Source organism: Trichoderma asperellum, chromosome 5 (assembly GCF_020647865.1).
Source record: "Trichoderma asperellum chromosome 5, complete sequence".
NCBI classification, from domain to species: Eukaryota; Fungi; Ascomycota; class Sordariomycetes; order Hypocreales; family Hypocreaceae; genus Trichoderma; species Trichoderma asperellum.
The window spans coordinates 1,939,989-1,959,641 of NC_089419.1; the positions used below are offsets into that span (position 1 = coordinate 1,939,989).

Consider the following 19,653-nt stretch of genomic DNA (forward strand, 5'->3'; position numbering starts at 1 on the left):
CTGCTGCTGCGGCTTCCTTTTCGAGTCGCTTCTTTTCTGCCTTTGCGGCCTTTTCTTCTTCCTTTTCGAGCTTCTTCTTGTCTTGTTCGGATTTCTGCTGCTGCTTCTTGGTGTCCTTTTCTAGCTTGTCCGCATCCTTTTGGGCCTTCTTTTGGAGCTTGTCCAGTAGCTTTTCGCGTTCGCGGATGGCCTTTGTGCGGTCTTTGGCGGCTTGCTCGTAGGCCTTTTGACGACGGGTGAATTCTTTTTCTGCCTGTTTACGGGAGTCTTTGTCTGTATATTGTGATAGGTCGGGCTGTTCGGGGGGTTGGGGAGATTGGGAATTGGAGGGAGATCTAGATTAGGAGGAGCCTGAGCTTTTTCTGATGGATCATCCTTTCCATCGGTTTTGTCTTCGGTGGAAGGGGGTGGTGGTATATCTAAGATATCCGGCGCGGCGGTTTCTGATTCTTGCTCTGCAGAATTATGCTCATCTTCATCCATAGGAATAGGATCAATATTCTGCATAGATTGCATAGACTGCATAGATAGCCGGTTTATATCAACAGATTGTTCTCTCAGTTCGTTTTGCTTAACAATTGAACTGGAATCGTCAATATTTTGGTTCTCTTTTGGTCCCAAATGAACCTTTGCCGTCTTATCCAGATCATCATCATTAGCAGAGGCTTTGACTTCAGAAAGGCCGGCATCGGTCTGGTTTCTTTCCTCGTCCTCTAACCTGGCTGAAATTATTGCATCGACCAGCTTGTTATTTATCTCGTCTTCAATCTTGATCTCAGGTGCAGATTCTGCAGAGAGATCGACCTGGCTGGTATCCCGACTGCCCTTGGTTGTAGCTGGTTGTTTAGGACGGCCAGGAGATAGTGTGTAATAGTTGAGAAACCGTACACGAGAGCGCGGTCTGTTGGACGAGGTAACACTCAGGGATTGAAAATCATCAATATCCTCAAGAGCACGGAGCTGGTTGTATCTGGATTTGAGCCCGGGATAGTCTGCCAGGCATCCGCCGAATTCCAGGTGCGCAGCAACGTGATTACCCAAGGCAGTGAAGATGCCCTCAGACCAATGTTTAGAGCCGAAACGAAGCATGCGGGTGAGGAAAGGCTGCTCCCTAAATGGGCTATCATTGAAGTATGGGGGGTCGAAGTTGGGATCTCTCGATCCACTTGCTATACTATTGAATGAGGCGGGAGATGAGGGCCCCAGGTCACCCGAAGAAGATGAGGCGGCGTCCTGGTTTGGGGGAGCTGGGGAAGAATGGAAGAGGCTGGAGATTCCCGAGGCTACAATTCCGGGGTGAAGTCCCAGAAATGGTGAATCTAATGATAGAGATCCTAGAATACGATGCCTCAAGGGCTGTTGGCTGGATGAGATCCGATTGGGCTATGGCAGTGGCAGTATCAGAACATGGAATGGCCAACGTCATAATATCTATTAGATCGGAGATGGCTCACCATGAGAATAACCTCGGCAGCCAATAGGCCCCCCATGGAGTGGCCAATGAGGATGACATCGGTTTTGGGCGACTCGTGAGGCTCTAACCAAGCACTGAAGTTATCCCTGGCGACCTCTATTGACTTATACGTTTTGTATCTAGGGTAAACCTTGGAATACACGGCGTGGGTTTCTGACAAAGTCTCACGCAGCACATTGTGGACATGCGCAGGGAACGACTGAAAAGACTGGTCATTGCCATAGAATCCATGGATGTAGACCAAGAGGAGGGTCCGCCTGCCATCCGAGTCGGATCTTGATGGTGCCAGAGACTGTGATGACGAGGGACGAGGGACTTTTGAGTCTAGAATCGACGGGCCCGTGTTCAGCGAGCCCTGTGATTCCTCCACCTCTGAGTAAGGAGGCGGTGGAGGCAGCTGAGAAGCGTCCCTTGGAGGCAAAGGAGGCGGCGATGCCATGATGTTGAATACAAAGGCCAAAGATGGAATAAAGGGTGGATAAGATAACTGGAAGATGAACCTATGTCTCGGGTAGCTAATAGAAGGAAACGATGCTGGCGATTTCAGGCTAAGCAAAAAGTTGCAATGAAATATTATGGTATATTATTCCAAATGCAGCTGCTAAATCATGCACTGCTATAGTCGGAGGATGATTGGCATGCATATAGAGAGGAGCACTGCATCACCAACCGCCAATGTTGGATCCAAACTCATCAGTGGATTGGTCATGCTAGTACGGGCGGGGGAGGCACGAGGCTGAAGGGGGCTAGTTCCTATTAGAGCCCGGAAGCCTCCCGCGCTGCTTAATCGATAAGAACGAGCGATTCATCGGAGAAATTATTGCTTGGATACTAGTAGGTACGATAGGCTGTCTTTACCAGCACAAGCACCACAGAGTATCCGAACACATACCTACATGTAGTACGGAGTGCGGAGTACCAGTTGACGTATTTGTTCTCCAACTGAGCAGGCATCATACGGGATATTACCGGGCAGGTCTTCAGGGCACCCTTTTTTAGCGCATTGCAGACGTGTCAGGGTTACGTACAGCCGTGCTGACCAGCCAGGGCCTGGTGCCTGAGCAGCGTACCGGTACCTAAACAGTTGCGAGTTCATGCGCTACATGGCTGGGTCTGGCGCCACTGACGGCGGGGACGGGCTGTCTCAGCAAGCTTCAGCCGCGGCCAATGGCGGGCGATATTGGAGCGTCGGTGCATAAAGAACAAAGAATTACGCAAACAATCACGGGTCGTCATTGCGGCGCAGGTCCTGAAATGACAAAAGGACCTGTACCAACGGAACGAATATTCATGACCTGCAGCTGAGTTTTTTTTTTTTTTTTTTTTGCGTTGTTTCCACCATCACGTTTCTTGCTCACCGTCGACGCCATTATACGGCCCCAGCGTATCCGTATGACTCTGGAATCGAACCCGTGCATCAAATGCTTCCATAGACAGCATGCTTCAGAGACACGCATCGCAGATAGGCGCTCCACATTGGAAGAACGTTGAAAATTAGCAGTAGTCGTAGTCGTCGTGCTAACACTCTTCTAGCAACCTGTAGATTAGCAAGGAGCTCTCGCCTTGCTCCTAGTCTCCGCCGTTTTTCGTCGTGCAGTCTCTAATCGGCAAGATGCAAGCCGCACTTAGAAGGCACTAGCAGGGTTTGCCTAGGACTTGTTTTTGCCCATTGCCTTGAGCAAACACCGAATAGCGTGTATAAACAAAGCGGACGGGCCGTTGATAATAGAGAGAGAGAATCTCCTCAGGCCACTAGGTATGTATTGGTGGTAGCAATAAGAAATAGTATACGTATTCGCAATCTGACTCGTGGAGTACCTATTTTACTGAATGAAAAACATATATCCGAATCTTGGGCCTTTGCACCCAACTCCCCTGTTAGTTATACGTGTGAACCTGAATAGGTTCTTGAAAAGACTATACCAATCCATATACATGACAGCTAGTGAAAGGCCCATAGAGCACTACTACTGTATAATATAATGCAATTACTGCTACAATCCTCTCTATTCGGGCCCTATGTTTACTTTACCGTGCCATTCCGTTCGCTTTCTTGTCCCGAGATGGATCCCTTGGGCGGTTCACCGTAGAGGACTATTATAGATCAATGCTACGATACCTAGCCTGAAGCATCTTAGCACCGCCCAGTTCCGCCATCAGGTGCCTCGACAAAGTTCAGGAGGATACGAAGTGCATTAGCAGCCCGCTCCTTGGTCCTTTAATAGCAAAGAAACCCGCTGGTCTACCGCGACTGCATTTTAACTTTCCATCCCAGCCGCATTTGGCATGCATCCATCTCGACAGCTAGTCCTGAGATGGACATATTCAACCAACGCTTTATACCATCGCCATCGCCGTGTAGGTAGAGTTGTGTGTAGTATGTACAAGCTCAGGCACGCCATAGCATACGCTACTGCTCTAGTACAGGTACAATTACAGGGACACGCGGACCTGCATTGCTTTGGCGCATCTTGGCACTCGACGTTCCGACGCTTGGACCCGCGAATCGTGAGGTTACTTGCCTGTGATTGGCCGCCAGCACCGCGACCCGCACCAAGCGAAATTACCTACAACTTCTGCTTGCTGGTCGTCGGACTGGCATGCGCTAGAATCAGGCTACTCCCAGGCACAGACGACGCCAAAGCAGGAATTGGGGGCACCTAATCAACGACATCCCAGCTGCAAAAGCCCCGGCATCCTCGTCAGCGTCGTGCAGCTCGGCTTCGGACCCAGGCACGCTCCCCAAAGGGTCCTATGCCCGTGCTATGGCAGAGCCTGGTGCCTGTGCCTGTGCCTGTGCCGGTACATAGGTAGTAGTATCTGTACCTTGCCTGTGCCTGCACCTCGATGCTAGTGCGCCTGTGCCTGGCAGTAGCAGCAAATCTCAGTGGCCCGGTTCGTCCCTGCGCCTGGTCGGAGAGATTGCATCTGTTGCCCCTTCCTTCGCTTCTCTGTCTGCTGGCTCTTTTCTTTCTCTTTTGCCCTTTTCCCATCGTGGCCAGCGGATGTGCGCGCATCATTGCTTTGTTTCTTCTTCTTCGTCGCCATGACCGTTGCCTTCCTTTTTGTTGAACGTTGTTGAGTCATTCATTAGAAAAGGGGAATTTTACAAGCCATTTTAGCATTGCAGAAGCGGATACGAGAAGCCCAGCGCACCACGAGCAAACGAAACGAAACGAATTGCCGCCACGGCACTGGTTCCTGGGTCTTCCATCTTACGTTGAATTTTTCTTTTCCTCAGTCTTACGCGCCTGACTTCGATTAAGTCCATCCTCTAGTATCACGGACGGATGGTAGAGGGACATTGGTTGCGACGGGATATTCCAAAAAGAACAACGGCAACGACGACGACAACGACGACGACGACGGGCAACGGCATATCTCCAGGACCCTCAAGATGCCGCCAGCAGGAAGAATAGCGAACTAGATTTTCACTCTCTTCATCCCCCACGACACCCCGGAACACAATACAATCGTCATTGCTGGGCATATCATTGGTATTGCCCACCGACATCGTCGCAATGACAAGCCACGAGTCTTCACTCCTTCAGGCCCGTGGTGGCGCTCATGCCCACGCTCATTCCGCATACAAACACCGACACGCACATGGTCATGGCCATGACCATCTGCACCATCATTATCCTCATGACGCCGTCTCTGGCCCCCGGCCCGGCGACGACAAGCCAGACACCAACCAAAGCCCGGATCTCAAGAAGCGAGCCAATGCGCCCGCCATAGATGAAAAGTCTACCGATGGGATAACTCCCACCGCAACGTCCCTCGTTACCGAGGTCATCCAGACCGTTTCGCTCGTTCAGATCGTGGACACCCTTGGATCGCCGCTCTCCACGCTGACTCAATTTGCTGTACCAAACACTGTTGTTATCAACAAGGACACGGGCAAGACCATTTCTGCTTCGAATCCGGATCCCACTCCAGCTCCAGCTGCCCCGGGCTCCGGCCCAGATCTCAGCAAAGGGGTCTCATCGTCGTCTACTATTAGCTCGCAAGCAAAGGCTACTCCTCTCCCGTCGATATCTGCATCTTCTCCGGCGTCCCTCTCGCCATCCGCTCCTTCTTCATCGCCATCAACGGCTCCTCCACCAGCATCTTCACCAGCGTCTTCGCCAGCGTCTTCGCCAGCGTCTTCGCCAGCGTCTTTACCAGCATCTTCGCCAGCGCCTTCGCCAGCGCCCTCACCGGCCCCTTCGTTGGGAATAGGCCACCATAACGGAACAAACAGTATGTCGCCTTGTATTCAAGATTGAGAGAATAGCACCTGCTTGCTTCCATATTTTGTCACTCGCTGCCTCCTTGTATGCTAACTTCAATATAATAGTCCATCGTTCTAGCAGTCATTCAAGCGCAGCCAATTCCATGTTCTATGCAGAATCAGTAAATGCTACCGCCACATCAACAACGCTTTCTTCGACAACACCGACAACGCACTCTTCCACTTCGCTGACAACAAAAACAAAAACAACAACCTCAGAGTCTTCTTCCTTTGAGCCTACGTCCTTTACAGAACCAGTCACCTCAACTATCTCTTCTTTTGAGCCACAGGCTACTGATGGCGGATTTGGTGGCGGATTTGGTGGAGGTGCCACTCCGTCTACCATAGACAGCACACAGCCTACCCCTTCTTCGTCTTCAAACTCAACTGTGAGCGCACTCTCCCCCCAGCAAAAGCAAGTTATTGGAGGGGTACTTGGAGGCGTTGCTGGCGCCGCTTTCTTTCTTGTTTTGGTCCTGGTAGCTTTGAGGTGGAAGAGGCGTCAAAATAACGCGGCTCTTGTTGCCGGTCAACCTACATCGGAGTCTCGTGGGTTGCCTCCAGCCTCCGGCGCTCCCAGTGGAGTTCCCAATGGCGGAGATGGGAGCGGCGGCGGAAGTGCCATGGCGGAAAAATACAGTGCTGTAGCCCTTACTGCGGCTTTCACCGGCTTGGCTCCTAAGAGGAGCTCTGCTTCTGTGAATTCTTCGGAAATGGGGGAAAGAGGTTTCTACCGCGTGTCTGGCAGAAAGTTGCCTTCAGTGCTACAGGTAGGGGGCGATGGGTACTCGGATCCTCGCTCGAGTTTCATGAGTGGCACATCAGACTACTATCGAGGTTCGCAAGCTTTTGACCCCTTCGGAGGACCAGGAACCCGGTTACAACTAGGGGCTCCCATGCGTCCAGATAGCGGCGTGCCAATTGTTCGATCCGGCCCGGCTCGCCCTGTGGTTGCAGAAGAGAATCCATTCGCGGACCCTCCGACGTCCCCCCCTGGTGACGTTTCGGCGCCCCCATCGGCGCGGCCACGCGGCAGTCCACGGAGGGGATCTAGATTCCAAGAGGGCATTTGATTTATATCAAGCTATCACACATATCCATATGTGTACAAGTTCATACCCTATACCCATGTCGTTCCTGTACATTTTTCACTTGATTTTGCTTTTGTGTCTATTTTCATGGCACTCTAAACATACTAAAAAGAACATTTCCTTTCTGTTGCTGTTGCACTCACCGGGCTGCTCCCCCTCTTAAGGAGCGTCGAGTTTGGTTTTTTATTCAGTCGACCCTATCTTTTTTTTTTCTTGATATATCTTTTAAGATGGCGTTGATGTGGGATATGGCGGATTTTCGGGGCTGTTAATTTCGAGGAAAAGGAAGGAAAGGATATAGAGGAAAAGCAAGGGCAATAGTTTTTTCATACTTGGGAGGACCATTTTCTTTTGTACTTGTCTGCCTCTTCTCTTTCTTTTTCTTTCTTGTCCGTCTCTAACGATAGTCGATTTGCATCGGTGGAGATTTGGGAGGGAGCGACTCTTACATTTATACACCTTGCAATTCTTGTTATGTGTAGGATAATGCAGGTTATCAGAAAATAGTAGAAATATTGCATATATGTTACTTTTTATTCTCTGCAAGAATGTGATGTGATGTTCTGTTTGGAGTCTCCGTCTTGTTTGCCTTACCCTACACGCCACGAATGTTTTTCGCAAACACGGATGCGAAGAAAATAGTATATATTAGATGCCGCAATGCAGGCTCCATATGGAGAATCAGATAGCGCATAGTCGGATCGTGTCTACGTTTAGTTTGTGTTTTGAATGGGACATACGTACTGGCAATGCGTTGATAAGCGGGCGAGACATTGATGAAACGATGAAGGATGCGTGTGAACGGCCCGGTATCGAGATGAAATATGGGAGGGGCAGCTCATACAGAGTTCTCTCGCAGAACCAACTTTTCCCCCTTGGTATTGAGTAGCAGCCCGAGTCATGAGATCACCGAGGCCTTGTGTTCAACCAATTTCCACGTGGGTGGTATTGTCTGACGGATTCTAGTTTGCTGCGAGAGAGCCAAGGCGAACAAGAGCGAGCTATGTATAGCACTCAACTGTAGCCCAAATTTAGATACGATATCGTAAAGCTATAATAAGACTAGAGAGGGCAGCAAAGCTTGGACGTGATAGGGCTGGTGACCTTGCCTGTGCTCTTGTTTAATACTATGCTTACTCAATACTATTGCGGGCTATTTTGGGAGGTTCTTTTTGCGAACTCGGGGGCGTGATTGGGCTGGGCCGCTTTTTTAGAAAGCTGACGGGGACCGTTTATTGCTGCTGCTTTGGCACTAATGCAACTAGTCCTAGAGTTTGCACTGTTTTGTCGAGTTGTTGGTTGGTTGGTTGGAGCTGGGCTTTGAAGAACAATGTCGCCGTCATGCGCGCGTCGTGTTTTCGGTAAGCCGGGAGGGGGAGGGGAAAAAAGAAGAAGAAGAGAGATGGATTTCAAATTAGTTCAGGACTTTCGAGTGGCGTTTCTTTTGGACGGTAAACTTGGTCTGAAGATGTTTGTGCGTTTCACATCTGATTTATTCTTGTCGCAGTTAGATGGGACTTTCGCCTGTTCCTGACGGTGGCGGGTGGGGCAATGAAACATAGAAAAGAGAATGCGAATAAGAGAAGGGGGGCCGGTGTGGCTGGGTATTTTGCACGGCTATTGTCTTTTTATTCTTGTCTGAACCTATAATAGCTAACAGAAGTCCTAGTACAGCATTAGTGAGCAAGTCCGCCAGCCCGTTGATAAGTTCGATATCCAGGTCCGCTCGTGTAAGATTGCTAGCAAAGGATTCGTTTCCATCTCCGCAATTGCCGGCCCGGGCTCACACGTGCTCATTTCGTCTTCTCCCTCTTCTTGAGTTGAGATGCCGTTTTGCCAGAGCTGTACGGAGGCTAGGGTGGAGGATTATTACTATTACCTTGCTACTAAGATAGGTGTGTGAATGCATAGGTACCTGCCTACATTAGGCACCGATACGTACCTTTATATAGATTCCTAGGCTTATACTTGTAACGCTTGGTTGGCAGCTTTATATTACCGATTTTCTCTGCAAAAGAAGAGAATCATGCCGGTAGCTACGGGGGACGTAGGTATTACGGGGTAACCAGTAATCTATTACTACTAGCACCTGTGTGAGTAGCCCTGGGCTGACGAAGAACCCCCGGAATGAAGATAAAGCCCGCAGGTCTGGAGTGCGGACTCCGAGCATGTCCGATTTGAGCATAGAAAGAAGGGGAGAGGGACAGCTGCTGTGTTTTGTTTCTGCTGTCACAGGATGCTGCGTATTGGATAGGATCTGGCTGGTTCTCCTAGCATGGGAGGCGAGACAGCGATTCTTGTGCCTTGATGGGGTGAAGGTGAAGGGGTCGTAGAAGAAGAAAGATGTAAGCATATCAATAGTAATATCAATCAGTCGAATTGCGAAGACGCGGAGTTGCCTTGCTTTTATTTTCTTGTACTACCCAAAATATCTTATCATGCTGTTGTATGTGCAAAAGCCCTTTATCGCAGTCAATGTTGTTGATGCCAGGACGCTTCAAGTCCATTCAATGCCAGGTCCGCGGCGCATTGACGGCGTCAGGCGCACTGTTACACGGCATGACGCCAGCGGTATCACCTTTGGCCAAGCCCCTAGCCGTTAGGTAGGTAGTGACATTACAGGTCCGGCATGTACTGCCAAGTATTGACCCATTAGCCCACCTAAGGTACCTGTAGTGCTTTGGGTTTGCGTCTGCAGCAGCACACGCGCTGTTTCGGGTATTAGTGGGCTGATCCGGCGAGGAACGGTGCGCGCAGCGTGACTCAAATGGCATGTGTTCGTTCGTCCCTTGCACTGCTGCGCATCCAAGGCCTACTGCCTGCAGGCTTCCCTAATCTGGAACGCTGCGGAACGACATTGGTTGTCGGCAAGAGGCCTGTAAAGGGGACCCGAGGCTGCGGAGAATTCGCAATACCTCGACAACACCTACAGTCCAGCACAGCCCTTCCCATCCGCAGTGGGTTTCGGGGCTCAGCGGCTAAGAAAATAGCCCGCGTTGTCAGAACTCCAGCGGCGCCCCCGCTTGCTCTTACCCAGTCCAGCGGCGCCTGCAGTGGTAATGGCTACTGTGCTACTGGTGCCTGCAATTAATGCCGTACCTGCCAGTACCTGCCAGTACCTGCGACCCTGGGGATGCGGTGCTCAGTAATCCTTCCGAATCAGATCTCCCTCTCACTCACTTCAATCCTTATCCTAAATCCTCATCCCCGTCCTCTCACAGCCTTGACCTGCTTCTCCCAGATGCGCTGCCCAACACCGCCTCGCTGTATCTTTTTTTAAAGCAAAAGCGAATCATCGCGCCACGCCCTTCTTTCGAGCGCAAGTCGTATTAATTTCCCGCGCGGCCCTCGGCAGCGGCCCTGAGTAACGGTCACAGACGGACAGGCAGACACAATCGGCCACAGGCAGCCAGTCAAGCCTTTCCCTAAATATCCTGTCAATCTTTTGCTTTGCCCCGAGCAGCACAGGCATCTCATTCGGCGCGGTCTTCTCAGCCCAGTACGGCCCTTTCCGGTATTACCAACAGCTCTCTGATGATATAGCTACGCCTCCGATTGCATATGCTTGCACTCGCTGATATTTCGGCAACGGCGGCCATCTATTGACACTCCACCTGTGCGAATCGACAACACCCGAAGCTGGGACTTTTTTTTTTGGTTCAGTTTTTATAAGAGCCAAAAGAGACAGAGATATCTCATTTTGCAACGCAAACCTCAGTACTGCCGCCTTCGATACATAACATCCACTCACCACTCACCACTCTCCAAACTCAACTCCATCATACCGCCTTCCACACCACCGCAGGACGGCAAAATACACACAACAGGACATCGACGAACCGAATATTTAACACGGGAGCTATCGCTTTTCAGCCTTCACCACCATGGATCGAATGGGAATGTTCCAGATGCCCCCGTTGGTGGCACCACCGCTTACAAACCAACCGCCCCAGATCTTTGGCTCGTATCTGGCCGATGGCCTGCCGCAGCTGACGCCGGACATGGCGGCCCAGCTGTTTCCGGATTCCAGCATGCTGCTTGACGATAGTCTTGATGCTAAGAGGAGAAGAATTGCTAGGGTAGGTCTTCTATATGCCTGCCGGGGCGATATCTGTTATCTGTGTTACGCTGGCTTCCACCCTTTCCCCCGATTTAGTGTGTGATGCTAATCTAATTTCTTCGTGACCCTTTTCTAGGCCTGTGATCAGTGTAGAAGAAAGAAGATCAAGTGTGATGGCAAGCTGCCGTCGTGCACACACTGCACAAACTACAAGACTGAATGCGTCTTCACCCAGATTGAAAAGAAAAGGACGCCGCCAAAAGGGTACGACTAATCCAACATTCCAGGTATTGCGCGTGATGCTCACATATACCATAGTGCCAAGTACATTGAGGCGTTGGAGAACCGTCTAGGCCGTATGGAAAAACTTCTTCGGTTAGCTGGTACGCTTTTCTCGCTTTCTCTCTAGCGAGTACGGATGTTAACATATATGTTCCCCTCTTTAGGTATTCTCGAGAACGAAGATGATGATCTTGCCGAACTCGAAAAGAGACTTACCGAAAAGGTACATCAAGGAGCTGCCGCCCACAGCTCAGGCCCTTCCTCACCTTCGCATCTTGCGTCAGAAAGTGAGGCCACAGCATCTCCCAGAAGCTCCGTGACATCGCCAGGTCTACAAAAGGACAAAGAAAAGAGACAAGAGGATAAAAGCAAGCTAGGCGCTACACCAGCAAGTACTCAAGGAGAGGAAGAGGTTGAGGCTTTGTCTGAGATGATGTGCTCTTTGGTAACTAATCAATCTGGCGAGACGAGATATATCGGTGAGACTATATAGAGAAGCAACGTAGCGTTCATGTATATGTTGGCTAACTTGACGCAGGCTCCTCATCCGGATTCTCCATCTTTTCGCCAAAGGGCGTCCAGTGGATCAATCACAAGACCGGCGACAACTCTTTCCAGAATATGATTTCCGAAGTCTCGGAAGACGACCACAAATGGACTAATTGGAAACCCGAGATATTCGGGGACCTTTTCAAGCGACCCGTCTTCCGGCCCCTACCCTCTAAGCCCGAAGCCATGTCCCTGCTCAAAGATTTCTTCGAAAATTTCAACTGCATGTTCCCGCTCTTCCATCAGCCGACTTTCATGCACTTAGTCGAGCGTCAGTATTCCGATGATCCATACCAGGGTTCCGGCTGGTGGGCAAGTCTTAACTGTGCTTTGGCCATTGCTCATCGCCTGCGCGTCATGAGCAATCTGGTTCCGCAAGAGGAGGATGTAAAAGCATGGGGTTATTTGAAGAACGCCATGGGCGTCTTTTCCGAACTTGCCATGCGCAACACAGATTTGCTGAGTGTTCAGGCTCTACTGGGGATGGCGCTCTTCATGCAGGGAACTCCCAATCCCCAGCCAGCTTTCCTCTTAATATCTGTTGCTATACGGCTTGCGCATAGCATTGGCCTCCATAAGAAAGGAACAGGATTTAACCTCAATCCGATTGAAATCGAGCAGCGTAAGAGAGTGTTCTGGATTGCCTACATGCTAGATAAGGACCTCTGTCTTAGAGCAGGTCGCCCTCCTGCCCAGGATGACGATGATATGAACGTTGAGCTCCCTGACGCCGACCCGGAGGATAATATTGGCAATATTCCTCTGGCTGATGGAAAGGGAAAAATGAACTTGTTTCGAGTCATGTGCGAGTTTGCCGTCATTGAAAGCAATGTGTATAGGAGACTATACTCAGCCAAGGCGGCCAAGCAATCCGACGGTGAGCTTCTCGCCACGATTGGAGAATTGGACCAGCAACTGGAGGAGTGGAAGGACAGGATTCCCATCGACTTTCGACCTGAGCATGAAATCAGGGCTTCACATACGCCGCTCATTCTCCACATCGTCATGGTGCATTTTACCTATTACAACTGTCTGACCACAATCCATCGCATGTCGGTGCACCATGGTTTTTGGACAAGCCGGCTGGCCAACTATGCCATCTCAGGTCAGAATGTGCGACCACTGAATCCGAGAATATTTTCGTCAGCTATGCTGTCGACAGCAGCGGCACGGGCATCTATCTCTTTGCTTAAATATGTCCCTCAAGGCGATTTCTCATGTGTTTGGTAAGTTTAAAAGATGTTCGAAAATCCTAAGCAAAAGGGGCTAACCGTTCCACATAGGCTCGTTCTTTACTTCCCAGTTTCAGCGCTGGTCACCCTTTTCGGAAATATCCTACAGAATCCTCTCGATCCGCGCGCGAAATCAGATGTTAAACTAATGAACCTTGTCGTCACGTTCCTCTCTATGCTTGGCCAAGAGGCGGAGCAGGGAGGAGTCCACAGAATGTTGGGCGTGTGCTCTGAGTTCTGCCGTATCGCTCAAAGTGTCATCGAAAAGGCCGACAGGGAGCAGTCTTCACGCCGAAAACGAAAGGCAGCAGACACTCCAGGAAGCACGGAAGGTCGCAATCAATCTTTGCCGCCTAGTACCACAGCAGCTGCAGCGTCAGCCAAATCGTCGACACCGGCATCTTCTTCTGCACAGGACACTCCAAAATCAAGCTCCACGACAGCAGCAACAACGCCTCAGGCCACTGTCCATGACACCTTGTCGCCTGAATTCGTCGCGGCACGGGCTTCGTTCCAGAATGCAGTGAATAAGACGCCCTTAGGGGCATCTCCATCGGCTGACTCGATGCAATGGGGTCAAGATTTTCAGATGGGCCAGGACATGGACTTTGATACTTTTGGTGACTTGGCCGGATTGAGCGGTGACATTCAATCGCCGCCATTGCCTGGTGGTGGTACTTTTCAGCAGCCTCTGCTCCCGCAAGATCTCTATTCCATGACCATGGGCCTGGACTGGAACTGGGTTGAGATGAGCGGAGGGGCGTATCCCACGGTAGAGAATGGGAATTTTGGCAACCTCGAGAATACCGGGGTGATTGATCCGAGACGGCAGATGTCATAAGCTGACGATCAATCAATGTTGGAAGTACATTTATGCTTGCAAGACTATCGGTGCTTCAAGTTAACGTACATTTCGAGATGTGTATTGGCTCATCTTTCTTCTTTTTCTTTTCCTTCTCGCTTTCAAAATTTGCGAAGAAGTTTTTGAATGTTTTTCTTGCCTAGCGGTTCGCATGTATTTTAGCACGACTGATGACCGTATCGACTTCTCTTCTCTATCATATATTTGTTGCACCTTGTTTACTGGAGGCTCTTTTGGGGGATATTATCAGAGATGTACGATATTCTACAGCAAGTGATTATACATAGTACATGCACTTTTGCAAAATATGACTTGCATGTGAATTATATAATTTTCATTTTATGTCAATCAACGCTCGGTATCGTGTCGCGTTAAGCCCCCTGCCCCCTCCATGATTATTATAGTGTTTTAGCCAGCTCGATATTTGATAAAACAATACAGCCCAAGTATGCCAATAATGTGCTGGGACCCAGCTTTCTTATTGTTTCATCTACTGGTATCTGTGTGAAAAAAGCACAAAAAACACAATGAGCCTTACGCCCTCTCTTTTCGAGGGGGCGATATAAAGACCAAAAAACCCCCATGTCACCCGCCTTTCCCTGTTCCTTCCCCGCTGCCGAGGCAGGGCTGAACTTTGTAAAACAAAACGACATCAACAACAGGGGAACCCCCATGAAAGCCCAAGAATGCTTTACCCTCGTTTCGTTCAGCCGTCCAAATCGTTCCGTTTCGCTCGATTTCCCATTTCGTTAAATTGTGGCTTATGCTTCTCGGCATCCAGTTCCGCTGTTTTCTCCCCCACGCCCTCCTTTCCCTTCTTCATTCTCCCTCCAGTCCTCGATTTTTTTTTATTTCAAGCTTTCCAACCGCCCCTTTTTGATGGTCTGCTGAAAGGGAATATATGAGTGAGTAAAAGATAACAAATAAACAAAGAACCCAAAAAGAAAAAAAAAAATCAACGGAAAAAAAAACATCGGTGAGACAGAATTTTGCCTTATAGTTGAATAAGGGACAAGTCTTCTGCTCGCTGGGGGGAAAAAAACTATATATATCCCTTTCCCTCTCCTAAACGCCATGCTAGACAAAAACCGCAAAAATGGAGGATCAAAATTTCCTCTTTGTCCAAGGATGCAAAACAAAATTGTAAGATATGAAGAACAAGAGGGTAAGCCAACCCGTCTTTGATCTTCTGTGAGTGTCGAACCTTCGTGTATCGTGGTATAGAGCTTGTACAAAGTTATCAAATCGTTGTTTCCTGTAACTTTCCCTTTTTTTTGGTCCTGCCCCAATCATGTAAAGAATTATCATGGACCGCAAATCAATGACAAAAATCAAAGCTACTGAGTTTTGCGAGAGCATTGATTTCAGCTCTCTGCGACTTCTCCACTGGTGAAGGCTGGTGAAAGGCAAACCAGATTCAGAATAGTTGCAGTTGTCATACTCCAACCATTCCAGGGCCATAGCTCGATTGGCGCATAGCGCTCGGGTAGGGTGGCGTGTTTCCTGAGCTCTGCACGGTGTTAGAATTTACCGGCAGCATCGTAATTCGGGTTTTGGCTTGCCTTCTTCCGGCGCTTCTGGCCTCCTTCACCTTCCCCCGTAGAGTAGCCTGTTTCAAGGCCAGTGTCGTCGTCGGGGAAGCCTTCGCCATATCCTTCATAGCTGCTATCGCCGTATGACCGCTTCTTGATGCTCCGCTGAGGTCGTGCGGGATTTTGGCCAGGTAACAGCTGAGACTTGGACCTGCTCATGGCGGACGCCCCAGACATGGATATCAGAGGTGTATTTGGCGCCGTAGGTTTCGCAGACGGTGCCTTTGAACTATCACCGTTAGATGGGCCAATGTCCCCTAACACTGACGAGTCCCAAAACGATTTGGGAACCGGGCCCTTAGCCATAGTCAGCGCGCGACCTAAGGTCGATTTGGTTACATCTGATAAGCCATCCATAAGAGATCGTCCTTTGACTTGATGGACGTTCCATTCATGGTCGGGAACCTGCAGCATGGATAAAAAGTCTGAGGGAGCGTCGTCGTTCTTCTTAGCAACATCAAAATGTCCAGTGACGCCCAGCCGCTTGATGTGGCCCTTATACGTCTTGCGGAGCGCGTTCTTCTCGCCGTTTGGCTTCTCTCTGGCGACTTCGGTGGCCAGATCGACCAAGTCGTACATCTCGTAAAGATCTTCCGATGTCCTAGGAAAAGACTCGGGATGCGCTAAAATGATAGCAGTGTCAACAAAGCAGAGATCTCAGAAGAACAAAAACGTCCCAACGACTGTCGAGATCTCGCCTTCCAGGGGGCGGAGGAGCGAGACGAGGGCAGCGGAGGGAGTCTTACGAGATTGAAGAAGGAGATATTTATGGCCGACATCTCGGTGCAGGTCTTCGATGGCGAGCTTGTAGTCGTCCACGTGAGGCTTTTTCAGCTCGCGGTCGTCGCCTACATCTTCGAGAGGCCGCTTTCGCTTCTGCGGCGAATCGTCGAGCATCATGGAGTCCAGCTGAGAGGAGCTGCCGTTGACGCTGTGTGCGGGAGTCGGCAAAGTCGTCGTTCCTGTTCCTGCGGCAGCCACAGAGCCGGATGAGCCGAGAGAGGGATCCGAGGAGGTGGCGGGCGAGAATTGCGAGGGGCTTTGGGGAGTCTGGGGATGGAACGACATCATGAAGGAAGTCTCCTCGCGAGAAAGCGAAGTGGCGTGTCGCGCCAGGCCAGCGGCCGAGATGTCGCTGCGGTAAGGGGAAAGGGCCTTTGTTCAGGCGAGCGGCGTCATACACTCGTATAATCGTGATGGAATGCCTGGAACTGTGTCCCCTGTGCTCTAGCGATGGTTTGCGGTGATGCCTGCGCAAAAAGCAGGTCCCGTGTCGGCGAAGGAAGAGAAGCAGCCGGCGCCTTCAGGGTTTTTTGCCGTAGTCGGTAGGGGGCGAGAGACGGTGGATCGCTGGGAGAAACTCGCCGCGGCGCGAGGCGGATGGGAGAGCGGATGGCACGCACAAAATCGCGGCGTCGTCGGTTCGGCGGGCTGACGGGGAGGGCGATTGCAGGGCGACGATGGCGATGATTGAAGCGTTTGAGGGCTGGGAGATGATGAAGCAGAAGGTGGAGTTGGATGGAGAAGCAAAGGGAATCTCCGAGCCTGAAAGACGAGGCAGTAGCAGAGAAAGCGCAGGGCGGGCGGCACAGGACAGGCCAAACACAGGCGCTGGCGTGCCAGGACTGCCTTTCCTGGCTAAAAGGCTCACTAGCGGCTGTCAGCACTGAAGTGTTCGGCGAGCACAGAAGGGCTTGCGCGCTAAGCTCCAGCGGGTTGGCTCCCTTGAAGCGGCGGGCCCGTTTGGGGAGCGCGTGTTGCCGAGGGCCTGTCCTTGCGCCTTTGCACGGAACGGAGGCGCTGGGGGCGTGACAGGCAGGCGCTTAGAAGCTGTCAATGGCCAAGGAGCCTGTCTGAACAAGCCAATGCAACGCCTTGTGCTGCTCTTTGTTGTCGGCGCACAGTGCTAGGCGGGATTCCTGGCAGCTACATACGTGCTCGTTGTTCTTGATTGCCGCCGTATTGCTATGGATTGCTACTAATAGCCTTAGCACTTCGTATTATCTCTGGGCAAAAAAGGCCTTCAACGGCATGTGCCTGTATGCATGTCTTAGTCTCATCCAGCAAGTAGAAACTCACCGTTGCCACCGCAAGTCCCGCTCCGCTCCGCCCTTTTTTGCCAAAACAGTGAATCGCCAGCCTCAGCTTCGCAAGCGGTGTCTCGTTTCTCGATGATTAGACGCTTATGTAACTGGGCAAATAAGTGGGAACGAACAGCTATACTCCATAATAGTAGCAGGCTATTGCTGCTCGTGGCGAGGTAACCGTCGGAATTACCTACTAAATCCTGGAGAAGAGACTTTCTATAGGTACTAAGTTACGAATACATGTAAGTAGATTCTCTGATACTGCATACCACACACACTCTCTCTCTCTTAGGCTCTACACATTTCTCCCTGTACTTTCCAAGTCCATCTACTTCTGTACCTATCCATGGACCCTAGCAATTGTCCACAGTCTATCGCAGCACTGCTATACGTAGTAGGTATCACGCCGTACCGCACGCCGCAACCGCAGCCGCGGTAGGCCGCTAAAATTCCAGCCCGTCCTGCCGTATCCGTAAAGGCCAGTTGCATCACAGGATAAGTCACATGACCTGCGGGGCAAGATATTCTCGGCAAGGCTGCAAAACAAAACTGCACGTCCCCTCTCTTAGTCGATCTTCTTTCTCTTCTTTTTTTTTTTTTCTCTTCAACCTTACGACCAGCAATCGATGCAAAACAAAACATTCGCCGCCGGCCTGTTCTGATCACTCAGCGACAATCCGATGCTGTTCGACGATTCTTCGATGTCTGGTCCAGAGCGTACTTTTTACAGCAACCTTGCCTAAAACCATCATCACGAGGGCCCCGTCTGTGTGGCTACCATGATGCGATGATGACCTGATGCAAGTGACATATTACTATCAGAACCACCGTATTGTTGAGAAACAATCAATTGGGCGGAAAGGAGAAAGAGGAGGGGGAGGAGAAAGATGGACGATTAAGAGTGGCCACAATATGTCTCTTGCCTGCGCTTGTGTGTGTGTGTGTGTGTGTGTGTGAATGTGCTGCCCATCTTCGTTTTTTTCACATGCCTGTGATTCACTAAAGGGATGCGATGCTCTCCTATCACACACATACGCACGTCCTTAGAATTGAGTGGCAGCGCCCTCTTGTATTGCTGCCTTCATAATTTTTCACTCGAGATAATCAAGGTAAGCCATTTCCTGGCACTGATGGGCTTGAGTATGCCTCAACGCCTTTTATTCAACTCAAACACCACTCCTCCATCATGATGACACTTTTACATCTGGTAAACCTATCTGCTTTGATGCTGTTTTCTGGGAGTTTTGAATAGCTTTTTTAATCTTTTCAAAACAACCGTCAACCACTTGGCTGCGGGCGGAAAATCTTAGGCTTGACTGAATTTGAGATGGTTCAATATAGAATAAGAGAATTAACTGGACATCGTAACTTGCATACTAACTCAAGTCATTCATTCAGGTGAGCCTATGATACCGAGCAAATATTCATCAATCTTTGTGAGACGTAAATTTCAAGTATCTTGAGTTTTAACATTACCCAAGTCATAATTTAAAGCACAGAAGATGACTCATTATTCAACCATTATTGAAAAGGAGCCAGGTTGGATAGCGTCCTTCGTACCCTCTTCAAATCCAGAAGCCAAAACCTACACCAGCGGTAAACAGTGGTTACGCAATAACATATGTATATTGTTTCATTGCCATATCTTCGCCCAGCGACGGGTAGCATCCGGCTCCCAAGAAAGTAAATATATATACACAGATGAATGAAGAAGGTGAAGAACAAGAAGAGAAAAGAAAAGGTGAGAAAAGGAAGTGGAGAGAGAGGTAGAGGGAAAAAAAAAAAGGCTGTCACGCTTCAACGTGCACCAAAGTCTCCCAGAGTATAACCCTCAAGCCAAGGGGTAAAAATAGGATATGTCTTTGTAATCTATACAAATGAACAAAAAGAATTGAAAAAAGTGAAAACAATAGAAAAGAAAACAAAAGAAGGAAAAAGAAATGAAGAAAGGGAAAGGAAGAAAGAAAGATAAACGAGCAGTGGAAGAAAAATAAGGCCGGATGTTAATAAATGGAAATTGCGTTGTTCTGCTCCCGCCAACTCTAAGAGGGTATTTGGTATCTCAAATTCTCTCAATTTCCGCATATGGTCCCATCGTGTCGCTCCAGGTCAATGTTTTCCCTCTTTATAAGTGTATGATTTTTTTTTTCA

At 49.9% G+C, this 19,653-nt stretch overlaps 5 protein-coding genes across 5 annotated transcripts; 3 read left to right on the top strand and 2 right to left on the bottom strand.

Annotated features, from left to right (window-relative positions):
- Nucleotides 1–120: 120 nt before the first annotated feature.
- Nucleotides 121–1,913, bottom strand: TrAFT101_008802 (uncharacterized protein; the record flags this gene model as incomplete). The annotated part of the gene is made up of 2 exons (XM_024903705.2): nucleotides 121–1,383; nucleotides 1,455–1,913. 2 exons carry the CDS (start codon nucleotides 1,911–1,913, stop codon nucleotides 121–123), a joined length of 1,722 nt encoding a protein of 573 aa, XP_024761774.2.
- A 2,151-nt stretch (nucleotides 1,914–4,064) lies between these two features.
- Nucleotides 4,065–7,380, top strand: TrAFT101_008803 (uncharacterized protein). Its single transcript, XM_024905337.2, has 2 exons — nucleotides 4,065–5,716; nucleotides 5,814–7,380. Exons 1-2 carry the CDS (start codon nucleotides 4,996–4,998, stop codon nucleotides 6,818–6,820), a joined length of 1,728 nt encoding a protein of 575 aa, XP_024761773.2. The 5' UTR covers nucleotides 4,065–4,995; the 3' UTR covers nucleotides 6,821–7,380.
- Nucleotides 7,381–8,048: 668 nt separating this feature from the next.
- Nucleotides 8,049–8,657, top strand: TrAFT101_008804 (uncharacterized protein; the record flags this gene model as incomplete). Its single annotated transcript, XM_066128432.1, has 3 exons — nucleotides 8,049–8,289; nucleotides 8,346–8,442; nucleotides 8,513–8,657. The coding sequence occupies exons 1-3, from the start codon at nucleotides 8,169–8,171 to the stop codon at nucleotides 8,655–8,657; spliced, it is 363 nt and encodes a 120-aa protein (XP_065984550.1). The 5' UTR covers nucleotides 8,049–8,168.
- Nucleotides 8,658–10,005: 1,348 nt separating this feature from the next.
- On the top strand, nucleotides 10,006–14,418 carry TrAFT101_008805 (uncharacterized protein). The gene is made up of 6 exons (XM_024903704.2): nucleotides 10,006–10,917; nucleotides 11,035–11,162; nucleotides 11,217–11,281; nucleotides 11,345–11,659; nucleotides 11,719–12,955; nucleotides 13,013–14,418. Exons 1-6 carry the CDS (start codon nucleotides 10,723–10,725, stop codon nucleotides 13,800–13,802), a joined length of 2,730 nt encoding a protein of 909 aa, XP_024761772.1. The 5' UTR covers nucleotides 10,006–10,722; the 3' UTR covers nucleotides 13,803–14,418.
- Nucleotides 14,419–15,258: 840 nt separating this feature from the next.
- On the bottom strand, nucleotides 15,259–16,486 carry TrAFT101_008806 (uncharacterized protein; the record flags this gene model as incomplete). Its single annotated transcript, XM_066128433.1, has 3 exons — nucleotides 15,259–15,333; nucleotides 15,386–16,038; nucleotides 16,162–16,486. 3 exons carry the CDS (start codon nucleotides 16,484–16,486, stop codon nucleotides 15,259–15,261), a joined length of 1,053 nt encoding a protein of 350 aa, XP_065984551.1.
- Nucleotides 16,487–19,653: the final 3,167 nt, after the last annotated feature.

Excerpts from the sequence above, each read along its gene's own strand:
- TrAFT101_008803 (XM_024905337.2), top strand. The coding sequence starts at position 4,996 with ATGACAAGCCACGAGTCTTCACTCCTTCAGGCCCGTGGTGGCGCTCAT. Across the intron at positions 5,717-5,813 it reads CCACCATAACGGAACAAACA|TCCATCGTTCTAGCAGTCAT; the intron begins GTATGTCGCCTT and ends TCAATATAATAG.
- TrAFT101_008805 (XM_024903704.2), top strand. The coding sequence starts at position 10,723 with ATGGATCGAATGGGAATGTTCCAGATGCCCCCGTTGGTGGCACCACCG. Across the intron at positions 10,918-11,034 it reads AGAGGAGAAGAATTGCTAGG|GCCTGTGATCAGTGTAGAAG; the intron begins GTAGGTCTTCTA and ends ACCCTTTTCTAG. Across the intron at positions 12,956-13,012 it reads GGCGATTTCTCATGTGTTTG|GCTCGTTCTTTACTTCCCAG; the intron begins GTAAGTTTAAAA and ends CGTTCCACATAG.